Consider the following 13,579-nt stretch of genomic DNA (forward strand, 5'->3'; position numbering starts at 1 on the left):
TGACACATTTCGCGCAGCAGCCAGCAGCTGTGCATAACTATATGTCACCTCAAATATGACCTCGTGGTGTGCTGGTACTGGCTGTAATTCGTATCGTGGAATTTATTCGCTCCATTTAAATGTCCCGAATCCAGGTTCTTTACGTCTACGGGTGCTGGTCCAGCTGATGCAATGCTCTTTTTAAATGCATAACGAGAACTGAGGACGTTGAATTCAGTTAAGAACGGGAAGAGCGGCGCAAGACGGGATGCTTGGTATATCTACCAGGCAACCGTCATAGAGCAAGTGAGCGAACGCTCTTTCCCGATGTAACTAGTTAAACGATATTGTTTATTTGCAATGCCTTGTATATCCGCTTCTAAGAAATCATGAAGGGAAAGACTTTGATTAAAACTCGCTTTACATGACTATTCTAAATGTCAGAAGACTTCCGCGCTCCAGGGCTCGGTTAAAACGTCGTTGCGCTGCTTTTGTGCACGCAGTGTCACTTATCCTCTGGCTGTCCCGCTGGCGCTGTTCACCAGCGGTGATCAGTCTATGTACCAGTCCGGGCCGTCTGGCGGCGCCGCTTCCACGGCTGCAGACACTCTCGGCGGCCTTCTGCAGGCGTGAGGTGATTCGCTTCACTGCTGCGAAAACACAATGGTCGGCTGGCTTAGACGGGCACCGCAAACCACCGTAACAATGTAAGAAGATTTTCACTGAGACCAGGCAGCAAACTTCATGTAAAAACAACATTCAGACGCCGTGCATAATAATGCATAATGCATTTTCTGTCGGTGGTAGCACAGCCAGCCTTTCGGGCAGAGGCGTTTTAGCTCCACTCCCTGTACACTGGAGACGGGTGAAATAGTGGGCCGCGGCTCACCTTACTGAGCGTCCTCACGCCGAGTTCATATATTTTACCGTAATGAAGCGCTCCCGTCGACTGCGAGTGACCACCATGCATCATGCTCTCATATGAGTCCAGCCATGCGCGCTGTGCTGCCAATAACAGAAGGATGACACTGGGAGCCTTGCGTGCGCGTTGGGAAGATCGTAGGGTGTTTCCATGGCAACGTAATCGGGCTCCCGAATTCTGTATTGACCACCTTTCGCCGATTTTTGAGGACATGCGGAGGGCGCACGGAAGGTGAAGATTATGCAGCGCGTTTAGAGAGAACCACGGGCGTTTCAGGCTCGCCCAGCGTCAGGACAAACCGTCGAAAGATCCCGAGTACTGACTCCGGCGTTCAATGTCTCTGTCACTCTAGTACTCGTCCATCCCAGTTCTCCCATCCCTCACCGTCCCCCACACATCTCTCAGCCCTCGTAATTCCCCATCCTCCGTTCCATACCTTCATTTCATCCTTATTTGTCCCTATCCTCCCCATTCTCCTGTCCTCCCCACCTCTCCTCGTGATCCCACACCCGTCCTCCCCAATCCCTCCTTGTTCTCCCCAGTCCAGGATGAGTCCACCTCCTCCCCCGGGGCCTCGGCCTGTCAAGTCCCGCCTGCCGTCTGGTTTGTCTTGTTAGCGCCGTGACTAGGCCGTTTTGCACGGTGTCCAGTCCCGCGGCGGCCCTGTGTGACCCTGATATCCTCTGTTGACCGCTCTGCCTCACCTCGAGGTCCGTTTTAGACCGCCCTGTCTGACCTCGAGGTCCGCTATGGACCGCTTTGTCTGACCCCAAGGTCCGCTGCGGACCGCTCTGTCTGACCTCGAGGTACACTGTGAACCGCTCTGTGTGACCTCGAGGTCCGTTTTGGACCGCTCTGCTTGATCTCGAGGTCCGCTAAAGACCGCTCTGTCTGACCTCGAGGTAAGCTGTGGACCGCTCTGCCTGACCTCGGGGCCCACTATGGACCGCTCTTCCTGACCTCAAGGTCTGCTGCGGACCGCTTTTGGTGACGTCGCGTTGTTGACGTGGACATCTAGTGCGATCTCGGGGTGTTCGCTGGAACCGGATACGGACCACTGCACTGAGCCATTCTCAGTGTCAATATTGGCAGCTCGGTGTCTGGTAACTGAACCGACGGGTCGCAGACACCAGCACCAGTGGTGCCATATCACCAGCGGGTGAGGGGGGAGAGGCCCAGCCTCCGGGGACCTCTGTCTGACACCGGCCGCAAGCAGGATGAACGGGGAGGCCAGCTCGAGCCCGCTGGGAGACGCCGCCTCCGCCGCCGCGTGGGCCGGCGCAATATGTATTCACCGATGGGTTTCGAAATGACCTGTTGTCGACCTCAGCGCGCTACCCGGTTTTCGGGGACGTTGCGAAGGCAAAGTGTGTACCAGACATGATTTGGTGCATAAGAGGGGAAGGGAGATAGTTCGTGTCCAAAACTGGAAAAATAACTTAAACCATGGTGCGTGGTATGGAAAGAAACAGTTATACATTGGTTTGCCTTGCTGTTTCTCGCTCTTGCTATTTCCTCAGTGGATTTGCTATCCTTTGTTACAGCAGGAATCACTTACGCAGCACTAATTTATTAAAAGTGGTACCGAGAGGCTGGTTAGCTGTACGTCAAAGAATATGCACAGAAGTTGTATGCCGCTTGATTGGCGATCCGAGACGGAAAATGCGCTGTGGGCATATTTTTTGTCGAATTTGATAACCGAACTTGTTGAATAACCCTCTGCGTGTGTGTCATTGGGGGTTTGTAAAGCAATCATCCGCTGAGGCTATATGGCTTCACCTGCCTCTCACCCTGGTAGGAAGGACTGACAGCACAGAAACCGAACCCCGTACCTCAGGTTTCCCAGACGCGCAGGTAAACCACCACGTTATCAGCATCATGTAACCCTCTGCAACCCCATCCTATGCTGTGCACAACTTAGCGGCTTTACTGCTTGGTTCCTGTTACGCGTGTTGGTGGGCTAACTGATCGCCTCGGCTGAGTTTTCGTGAGCGTGATATTTCTGTCGTGCTGTTGCTGGCATTCCCTTCGCAACGACAAAACCTCCGTTACGGCGTGCGGCGCCTCTTCTGATCGCCGCTGTGCCTCTGTTCCAGGGCGACGGACCGTGACGCTGGGGAGAATGCGGCCATACGGTACGCCCTCATCGGAGGCAACACCCAGGGACACTTCACCATCGATACGTTGACTGGCCACGTGTCCGTCGTACGCGCTCTGGACTTCGAGACCATCAGAAACTACCGGCTCGTCATCAGGGCCCAGGGTATATCTTCCAACACGCAAGCGTATACGCTGTGGGAGTGTTCGTTTGACTTTTTGTTGAAGGTCATCATCAATACTATGGGGATGGAAGGATTGGCTCGGGAGTTTACCCAGTCGTTTTTGTAGGTGTTCGTAGGATCCTGACCCCAATGGTTGAAATAGTTTAGGTCATAATCAACAACCGAATATCCGATCTGCATGACGACGTCTGCATCGCATTAGCATGGCATAGTGTTCCTTTACCAGCACCAATGGAGTTAACCCAAGATTCCCCCGAGGGCGCCTTCTCAGTGACTCTGATTTTCGTCACAATTTGCATGATCATTTTACATGATCACCCCACTATGTTATGGGCAGACACTGCGCGGCTCCAGGAGCTGATAGCTATGAAAACTCCACGCTGATGCAACTCTAAAAATGATGGCGCAGTGACGATTCGCATGGCATCCCTCGCGTGACGACCACCTCGTGATGGCCGCATTTTTCTGCTTGCACCGGCTCCGTGACGCCGAAGCTGCCAGTGCCATTGGGCGGGATTCGCGCCATCCAAACGGAAGCCGTTTGCGTCCGAGGCGAGCCGTGCCGCGGCCGACACAGACATCTGAGCGGGGTGGGCGGGCGGGCGAAGACAATCTCGCGCGGCCGCGAGGCGCCGTATCGACCGCGAATCCCCCGCGGGTGTTCCGCGGGCGTCCCTGCGGGCGTGACTCAGCCGTCCTTGTTACCGGCCCGCTGCCAATTGATCCAGGTGACCCGCGCCCCTCCACGGCCCGGACGGGCGACACAAAATCGGTACCGATGACGCCCCCCCCCCCCCCCCTCCTCCGCCCGCACACGCACTGTCCACGGCCGCTGTCGGCGCGTGAGCCGCGGCGGGTCCACCGGTCCGGACGGGCTCGGAGGTCAGGGGTCGACGCTCGGTGGACAGGGCGGGCTGCAGCGGTACGGCTGAATGCTGTGTTTGCCGACGGCGCGCAACCGGGTCGATAGGCGATGCTCGTTTCGTGGCGGTATTTAGCAGTGGTCACTGTCACGCTATCGAGGCTGCCGTCCTGTCTGGGGCAGCGCTGGGGACGGGTGTGTCGGACTAGCGTGGAGGTCATGCCGGGAGCGTGAAGTGCCAGCACCACAAAAAGGTGAAGGAGGCCGGTCACGATAAGACCGATAACGGCCAGGAAGTAATCAAGGAGTAGTGCATGGGCTGACGTCTAGGGTTCAATCGAAGCCAGAACTTCCTGATGCTTTCAAGGCATATTTCGTGGAGCGCAATTCTACGCATTGACACCACACCCGCCATTGTCGATTCCTTCCATGCGTTGCCGATCATTAGGTCATCGAACTTTTCATTCAGGTTCAGGAAATGACCTTTCAAACACCACCGCGCCCGAATGAGCCGTCGGAAACTTTCGTTATGGTACATTCATGTCCTTCATGCAGACCGTGCTGGAGACGTCCGAGTGATCTGGAAAAGTGACGACGGATAATTTTGAAATGAAATGATGTTGCACTGTCTTCCGTAATCATTTTGGCTTTCAACTGGCCTTCATTTACGGCACTGTGAAACGAACCGCTGGCTTCGAGTGTAAAACTACACCCGAAAAAAAATCCGAGGAATGCGTGTTGTCCTGGACTGGCCGATTTCACCTAATACTTTTTCAGACGGCTGCTGTGCTTGTTTGGCTGTTGTTAGTCTCAGCACACTACAGACAGCTACTCGGAGTCGTCGTGCTGTATTTACTGTTCAGACGGCTGCCGTTTGGGGTCAGCTGACGTCCTGCTGTGTCATGGGAGCTTCTCCACTGTCCACGCTCGTCTGACGCCGTCTTGTGCTCCATTTTAGACGGCGGCTCGCCAAGCCGCTCCAACACGACGAACCTGCTGGTGACGGTGCAGGACGTCAACGACAACAGCCCGCGCTTCTACTCGGCCCACCCCCTGTCGCTGTCGCTGCAGGAGAACGTGCAGCAGGGATTCACCATCGTGCGCGTGCAGGCGTACGACGCTGACGACGGCAACAACGCCAAGATCGGCTACACGCTGCGCGGCGACGACGTGGAGACGATGCCGTTCGGCGTGGAGGAGAGCACCGGCTGGCTGCGCACCACGCGCCCCATCGACCGCGAGGAGAAGCACGACTACCGTTTCGAGGTGGTGGCCACGGACCGCGGCGAGCCGCCGCGGTCCGCCTCCGCCACCGTCATCATCACCATCCAGGACCAGAACGACAACGACCCCGTGTTCGACCCCAAGGTGTACGAGACGTCGCTGTCGGAGACGGCGCCGCCCGGCACGCCGGTGATGACCATCAAGGCGGACGACCCGGACTGAGAGCTCGCAACTGCACTACGAGATCACGCAGGGCAACGAGCGCGGCCGCTTCAGCATCAGCTCGCAGAACGGCGCCGGGCTCATCTCGCTGACGCAGCCGCTCGACTTCAAGGTGGAGCGGCGCTACGTGCTCAAGGTGTCGGCGACGGACACCGGCGGCCGCTCCGACTCGGCCAGCGTCTACATCAACATCACTGACGCCAACACGCACCCGCCGGAGTTCCAGGGCACGCCGTACAGCGCCACCGTGTACGAGGATGCGCCAGTCGGCTCGCTCGTGCTCGGCGTGTCGGCCAGCGACCTGGACTCGGGCGAGAACGCGCGCATCACGTACGCGCTCACCGGCGAGCCAGTGGCCGAGTTTGCCATAAACCCCACCACCGGCGAGATCGTGACCACGCAGCTGCTGGACCGCGAGCGCAAGAGCGGCTACCTGCTCACGGTATCGGCGCGCGACAACGGCGCACCGCCCATGTCCGACACGACCGACGTCGAGGTGCTCGTGACCGACGTCAACGACAATGCGCCTGCGTTCGGCCCGTCGAGTTATCAGGCGTCCATCAGCGAGGCGGAGGGCGTGGGCACGAGCGTGCTGACGCTGCGCGCGACCGACGCCGACCAGGGCCTGAACGGCCGCATCCGCTACACGTTCGCCGAGGGCGGCGACGGCGACGGCGCCTTCTCCATCGACGCCGCGTCGGGCATCGTGCGCACGAGCAGGAAGCTCGACCGCGAGCAGGTGGCGCAGTACGAGCTGGTCGCACTGGCCGTCGACCGCGGCTCGCCGGCTATGACCACGTCGATCGCGGTCACCGTCGACGTCGACGACGTCAACGACTCGCCGCCGGTGTTCGACGAGGGCCCATTGCGGCTGTTCGTGCTGGAGAACTCGCCGGTCGGCTCGTCCGTGGGCAAGATCCGCGCGCACGACCCCGACGCCGGCGCCAACGCCTTTATCGAGTACTCGATGGTGGAGACGGAGGACTCTGACGGGTTCGAGCTGCGCTCCGAACCGATGGCGCAGGAGGCGGAGCTCTTCACGCGCCGCGAGCTCGACTACGAGTCCGAGCCCAAGGTATTCACGCTGGTGGTGCTGGCCCAGTCGCCTCCCCTGCAGAGCTACGTCACGGTGGAGGTCAATGTTCAGGATGTGAACGACAATGCGCCGACGCTCAGTGACTTTAAGATCATCTTCAACAACTACAAGAACTTTTTCCCGATCGGACCCATCGGTCAGGTGCCAGCGGTGGATCTGGATGCCACGGACCAGGTAAGTCGCCTCGGTGCTGGGTTGGCTCGACCTGGTACAGAATATGACGATTTTGCGTCTTGCATGTGTACGAACATCAATCACGAAGCTGCCATTAACCACCTTATACCTCGGCTAGCTGTGCTTTTTGGTCACAAAGTTGTTTGAGCTGCCTTCATCTCCCGAACAACACTATTTTATCGTGAGTTTTACGTGATAGTGAACATAGACAAGCACTGTCCTCGGCTGCTGCTCAGGTCTTCCACAAACCTGACGCCTGTTGACCCCGCTCGGAGAACAACGGGATATTGTCTAGTCATTGTTTTGATTCATTATTTTGGGTCACTGCATTTATCGCGGTCTACTTGCAGACTCATCGTGTGATTGCCTCCTGCTTGTTTCTTGCTGGAGCACACTTCATACCCAACGCACATATCACAGTTGCTTTGAGACGTTGTCTTAACTAGTCCCGTTATCACATTGTCGTTGACATGTCCGCACGAGTTGGCATCCGCGCTACACCTGACGCGCATCTGCCGTACGCATATTGTCCAAGTTTCTGCGTAGATTCTTGGCTAAATACCTGCGCACTCAAACGCCGACAAAAACATGTCGCCACATTCGTCTCGGGCTGTTGTATGCACGGCGGCATGCCTGCGCGTCCCTCGCGCACCCTTGGACTGTGCGATGGCTGGAGGAAGCGTGCCGACATAGGGCCGCCGCCGCTGTCCCACAGGCGGAATCAGGCATGCTAATGCCGGGGAAAGGCTGGCGGGCTCGGGAGCCGTGTTTTACGACACTTTTATGTGATTTATTCATGAGATAGCATGCAGGATAAAAGTTTAGAGAGCGCGCGTTTAGGCTTCTGCGGAAGGGCTCATAACGGTCATATGTGAAGCAATCGGGTAATGTATCGCGGGCTAAGGAGCTCTATGCAAGCCGCAACAGAGAAGCTAGATCGTACATTTTCCACCTGGAAGTCCTGATGGCAATTAGATGCGTCCTATCGTCGCTAGTTAATTAGAATATGGCAGCGGGGGACATTTACCTCTGCACACTTCGGCGGCAGAGGCGGTGTGGAGAACGCTCATCAAGAGGGTCAACAAAATGCTTCCGGCAGTCCTCAACATGCGCGGTCTTTTGCCATGGTGGACCACAGAAGCAGCCTTATTAAGGAAGTCTAGTGTGTAGCTCATTTGCTCCTCTGATTGTTCAATCGCAATCTCTATGCACAGTTTCCGTACTGTGTTGCCATCTTTGTCCGTAAGGGTTTCTGCTTGTTTCCTTGTTGTCAACTATCCGACGGGGATGCTGATTCCAAGCCGTCTTAGTGGACCTTCTGTCCCTACTTGGACTCACGGCTCATCTGTCGCTGTGGGGTGCGTCGGCGTGTTATTGTGGTGGGGCTTGTTGTTTGCTGCTGCGTGCTACGGCGTTATTACTTGTGGCTGAAGGGTGCGTCAGCTGCTTATCCGCTCCCATATTGGCGATAACCATGTGGGGATGTTGATTTGGAACGATCGTCAGTTCACCTGCCGTGTCGACTCGTGGCTCTCACAGGAGATCGAAACATTGCCGAGTGGGCGCCCTGCATGGGTGCATTGGCCGATACATATCGCCTTGAGTGCTTCCAATTTGGTTCGGCTCGTCTTTGGGAATTGCCGGACGCGATAGAACGTTTTCCTCCTGTTGAACGGTGGCGATACGGGGTCTGGCATCGTTCAGCGGTGGCGATACGGGGTCTGGCATCGTTCAGCGGTGGCGATGCGAGGTCTGCCCTTATTCAGCGGTGGCGATGCGGGGTTTGCCATCGTTCAGCGGAAGCCACGGTGATGAACCCGCCGTGGTGGGTGTGGTCGAACGGGATGAGATCACGGGGGATGTGGGCGTGTCCACGGACGAAGTGGGAAGTCCACGGACGAACGGGGATGTAAGAGGCCCACGGACGAACGGGAGGGGTTCACGGAGGGTTGTGAGGAGTCCACGGACGGACGAGCGACAGACGGCTCCCATCCGGCAAACGTATGCCAGTTTGGTGAGGCGGCTCACGGGCGCAATGTTACAAGGACCAGGCGTGGTGTCCCGCTGTGAGCAGCTGCCGCTCGCCTCTCCTCAGCATTGCGATGCTGGCATGCCGACTAAGTGACCCATCTCGGTCAGGAAACGAATAATCCACATGCGATCCTGCCTGCGCCCAATGCGAACCAAATTTTGCGCAAACATGCCAACAGATCCGTAAGATCATCCTCGTGTTAAACAGCGCAAGAGCTTTTAAACACAAGTCACGCAAATCACCGCTTTACAGAATTCCAACAAAGCTGTTGTCAAACGTGGGACCCGGATTGCTGCCGGGCACAGAACGGTGTCGGTCTGGCCTCGCTCCTCGGCGCTGCTGGTATAAAATGCGCCGGAAAGCGAGTGGTTGTTATGACGAAGTGTATAATGAGAAATGACGCTGTAGGAAAGCTCGGATGTTGTTTGTCTTGGGCCCCTTGTGATGAAGTACGGTTATCGTTCGACGGTTTGTTGTGCTCCAAGAGAAATGTCCGCATTTATCAGATGATTTTAAACGTTTCGTCCGTCCGAATTTGCGCGAAAACTGCGCTGATGTTCTGATATATAGCACACAACTCGGGTAAGATCAGCACGTGAGTGACCATATGATGACATCATTTATGAGAACGCATGAGCCTTACCTCACATCTGACCGTTTCAGCTGATTTACACCGTGAGATCGGGCAACAACGCGAACCTGTTGCTGATCAACAGCACAACGGGAGACATCACGCTCTCCCCCAGCCTCAACACCAATGTGCCGATCACGGCCGCCATGGAGGTCTCCGTCACAGGTCAGTCCCGGGCGCAGTGTCGTGATGCTTCGCGGCGACGACCTCACCCTCGCCACCATGGCTTAGACCGACGAGGTTAGGGAGGTTTTGCTGAACGTAGAGGTGACGTGCGATCAAAAATCCAGTCCGACCGAGGAACAACGCATGAATTTACTGTGCAAACACTCGGGGCTCTGGTTAATGATCATTGACGGCGTTTTGAACAGGGCTGATGAGATTTTTCCAATATTTGCGCTGTCCAAGTTGACTCATTAATACCACGAGCTGAAATTTCGAACGGAAATCCTCGTCGTGCTTTCGGGATAGCAACCACAAATCAGGCTGTGCAGATCCAAAAAAGGTACGAAGTTAGCGCTGCTGTCGACCCTCACCAAGCATCGGCAATAAGACCGGATAGAGCAGCTGGCGTCAGGGGCATCGGCTCCAAGCCGCCGCCGCCGGGGCGTCGGCCCACGGACGCTGCAGATCCCGCCCGCCCCTGCGTGGTGCAGATCTCTGGCTGGTCACGAACACCGGCCTTCTGTCGAGACGCCTCCTCTGATGGACGCCCCCGCCGCGCCGGCGGGTGAAAACCAGGGTGGTCCGCGGGTGGCTTTGTGCGCAGTGTTGCGCACAAAAGACTGCCTGTCCGTTACTTTGTAAGGCACATTCTTTTCTTGGTGATTGTTTCTTTGGCCTCGGTGGAGTTGATAATCTCGATGGAGGAGTTTGACGTTATGCGGTATTCTAGCTGAACTATATACATTCAGCCTGTCTAGCGGCAGTTCAATGTGTGGTTCACTCAGACTATGGAGAGGTGTGTTTTTGATGCCTATGTTATCAGCACAACCTGTCGGATGCATGCCTATTAGAATTATACTCTTCTACATTATTAAATCTCTAAGAAGCATCGCGTACTTACACGTGATATAGCGTTTATGCTGTGGGATAGCCTTTCGCTGAGGCCCACAGTCATCTTGATGTGGCGTACAGTCAGAGACCTAACGAACAATACCACCGGGGGACGTAAAGAGTGAGTGGCTAGCGTCCTCGGCTTCCATGTGGAAGGGCCTGGTTCAAAACCCGGCTGTGTCTTATCCCCTGAGCGCCCATATGGCCTCTGTAGTCGCAAGCGCTCCATAAAAGGACGCATGATGACATGTGCTGCGTTCCCTTAAACAGGCAATGCCGCTTAAGCCGAATTCTTGTTCATGGCAGCACCTGCATCCAGCTTAACGAAGCAAAAATTGCAATCTGCACGCCGCCATAGGCTACTTTTGGCTCGCCCAGGTCTTCGTTCTTCGGACACCTGCCGTATGCCTGTGTTAAGACTAGCGTTCGCCCTGTGAATAGGCACAGATCTTCCCAGGCGGTCGTTAACAGCGTGAGGGAATTAGAGTGAGGCGGGTTGTATATGGCAAAGATCCTTTCAGTGACGTCTCGACTTCAGCATGACTCACAAACGTCCTTCTGAGTCACCGTCTCCGGCACTGCTGGACCTACAGTCAGTTTGGACCTGGAGGCAGCGTGGATGCCCGGGGAAGTCTAATGGACGTTGATTGGTTGCACTGCTATTTCCTGGTCTCGCAATATGTTGGGGCGAAGCATAACTCTGCATCCACCAAGCCGTCCCAAAAGCAAAGCTTGCCACGAATGTAAATACAGCATTACATGGTTGGAAGAGAGCAAGTTCCGAATGCAGCGACAACAGCGAGAAAAGCAATTAAACGATTTTGTTTTTTCATTGCATCAGGGAACATGCCCGCCCCTAACGCCACGCTGGATCCGCCAGCAAATTAGCCGGCTTTTCTTCCATGAACCGTGCACAACAGCGCTGGCTGTTGACCCGGGGGTGGGCCGTCGGCCTTGGGTCGGGCCATATTATCCGCTGGTGTGCGGGGCGGCGGCGGTACATCGATGACGGACGGTCTGTCGGCCGGGGAGCGGCGCGCGTCCGCCGCCGCCGCCGCCGCCGCCGCCGCCGCCCGCGCGCGCGCTCTCTGTTCCCATAGATAATCGGCGGAGCGGAACTGAGCCGCGGCCGAGACGGCGGCGCCGGCCAGCGCGATAGCGCCGCTGCGACCGGGCACAGGGCCGGGCCTGACGCGGCCGGTCCTGTGGCGTGGTCCCGACACCAGCCGGCTGGGCCCCGCTCCCGCCATGGCAAGTACGACTTTCGGCGTGCCATCCCACCACGTGTCTGGTCCGATCGGACCGGAGAGCAGTCTCCCTCCTACCACATACACCGCGTCGGTCTTCCATGGCCACTGCGCTTCAACTGCAGGCGTCCAGGCTTCCCCCTGCGGGCTTCACAGGCATCTGTGCCGCTCTTGTGTCTCCAAGGACACCGGCAGTCTCCCGCCCGATGCAGACACTGTGCATGCCGTCCCGCCACCCCGCACAGTGGGGTCGAGCCTTGACCCCCGGCGCCAGAGACCGTCCCCTCGTCATGGCCAGAGCCCGTCCTTATCGCATGCCGCGCACCCGCCCGGGTCTCCGCCGCGAGCCGGGCGGCGGCGGCGGCGGCGGCGGCGGCGGCGGCGGCGGCGGCGGCAGCAGCGGCGGCGGCAGCGCCCGCCTGGGTCCGGTGGCCGGCGCGCCGAGCCGCCGGATCGCGGCGATACCACGCTCGACCGGCCCGCCGGCGGCCCCGGGTACGCGGGTTCAACCGCCCGCCGGCAGGGGCCTGGCCGGCGCCGAATTCCGCGCCATCGGCGCCGCTCGCGCGGGGCGGCGAGGCACGCACCCACGAGGTGATGATCGCCAATTGTCGATCGCTCTGTCGATAGGATGGCCCGGCTGAGCGAAGCTTTTAAGAGAGGTGCTTAATCCGCTCCTGGCCGGATCGCTGCCCGGAACAGGTATGAAGGCCAGGGCAAGTGGCCATCTTGTAGCCGACCCACTGCACCGGCGGCGGGGAGACAAAGGCCTGACGTCCGCCCGCGGTGGGGCAGCGGCACCCCCTTCCATTGCCGCCCACCGACAGGGATAACGGTCGAGTAAGTGCGGTGACCCATCTGTTCAGCCGCGAAAATGACATTTGGCCCATAACGCTGGACAAACAGCGTTATGACACAGCAGGACCGAGGGGCAGGCTATGGGAGCCTTCCGCCTGATGAAGTACCCTTCGGTTGCCACCCTGTATACTAGTGCGTTACCATTCCCATGGATTTCACGGCGCGGCACGCTTGGGTCATGCTTGTTTGATGACGCGAGCTAGCTGTGGTGGTTGGCCGGCTGAGGTTTGTGATTGGCTGTTCAAATACAAGAACAAACGCATGGGCAGTGACACGGTATTCCCTACTGGCTGGCCCGTGAGCTTATAATATAGCGGCACTGAAATGGCTACGTGTCGGACCATAAATACCTTTGGAGTCTCGATCGCTAGCCTTGCTCTGGCGCTGGCGTGTTTGCCATGGCGTCCAAACTGCTTGAAGTGCCACGCTGTCCGCTTTGGTCACGCTTATTCTGGCCACGCTTAATCCCGTGGCTTCTTTTTAAACAGACGCGCGTCTGAGGCCCTGCCTTGACGACGGCGCCCGTTGTCAGTAATTTTGAACCTGAACCGGAAATTGGACGATAACATCGCACGGGCCGTCTCCCAAGGCAAACTGGCGCGGGCCCCGAGTCACTGACGCAGTCACCGGACCACTGGTGCGGGCCCCGAGTCACTGACGCGGTCACCGCATCGCCGATGCGGCCACCGGATCACTAGTGCACTCACCGGATCACTGGCGCAGTCACCGGATCACCGGTGCGGTGGCCGCATCACTGACGCAGTCACGACGTCACTGACCTAGTCACCGCATCACTGGTGCGGCCATTGGATCACTAGCACAGTCACCGGACTTGCCATGCCTTGTTTGACAGCTCGGTGTTGCAGCAGCTGGCAACATATTTTCTGCACGGCGATGCGGTGTCTGCCTGGGCTGTAGAATGCTTTATGGGAGCATGCCTAAAAATCGAACCTCAGGCCTTTGTCCAGGAAGCAACAGCGCCAACCACAATGCA

The 13,579-nt window shown here is 57.5% G+C and overlaps 1 protein-coding gene across 1 annotated transcript in view; it reads left to right on the forward strand.

Annotated features, from left to right (window-relative positions):
• The window catches only part of stan (Protocadherin-like wing polarity protein stan), a gene marked incomplete at its 3' end in the record, with an annotated part of 64,591 nt that overhangs the window by 1,981 nt on the left and 49,031 nt on the right, over positions 1-13,579 (forward strand). Inside the window, 4 exon segments of the mRNA XM_037231866.1 lie at positions 2,998-3,164; positions 5,004-5,488; positions 5,490-6,761; positions 9,457-9,589. Of these exon segments, the coding sequence (XP_037087761.1) occupies positions 2,998-3,164; positions 5,004-5,488; positions 5,490-6,761; positions 9,457-9,589 (2,057 nt within the window).

Source organism: Pollicipes pollicipes, unplaced genomic scaffold, assembly GCF_011947565.3.
Source record: "Pollicipes pollicipes isolate AB1234 unplaced genomic scaffold, Ppol_2.1 Scaffold_6686;HRSCAF=7923_pilon_pilon_pilon, whole genome shotgun sequence".
Classification (NCBI taxonomy): domain Eukaryota; kingdom Metazoa; phylum Arthropoda; class Thecostraca; order Pollicipedomorpha; family Pollicipedidae; genus Pollicipes; species Pollicipes pollicipes.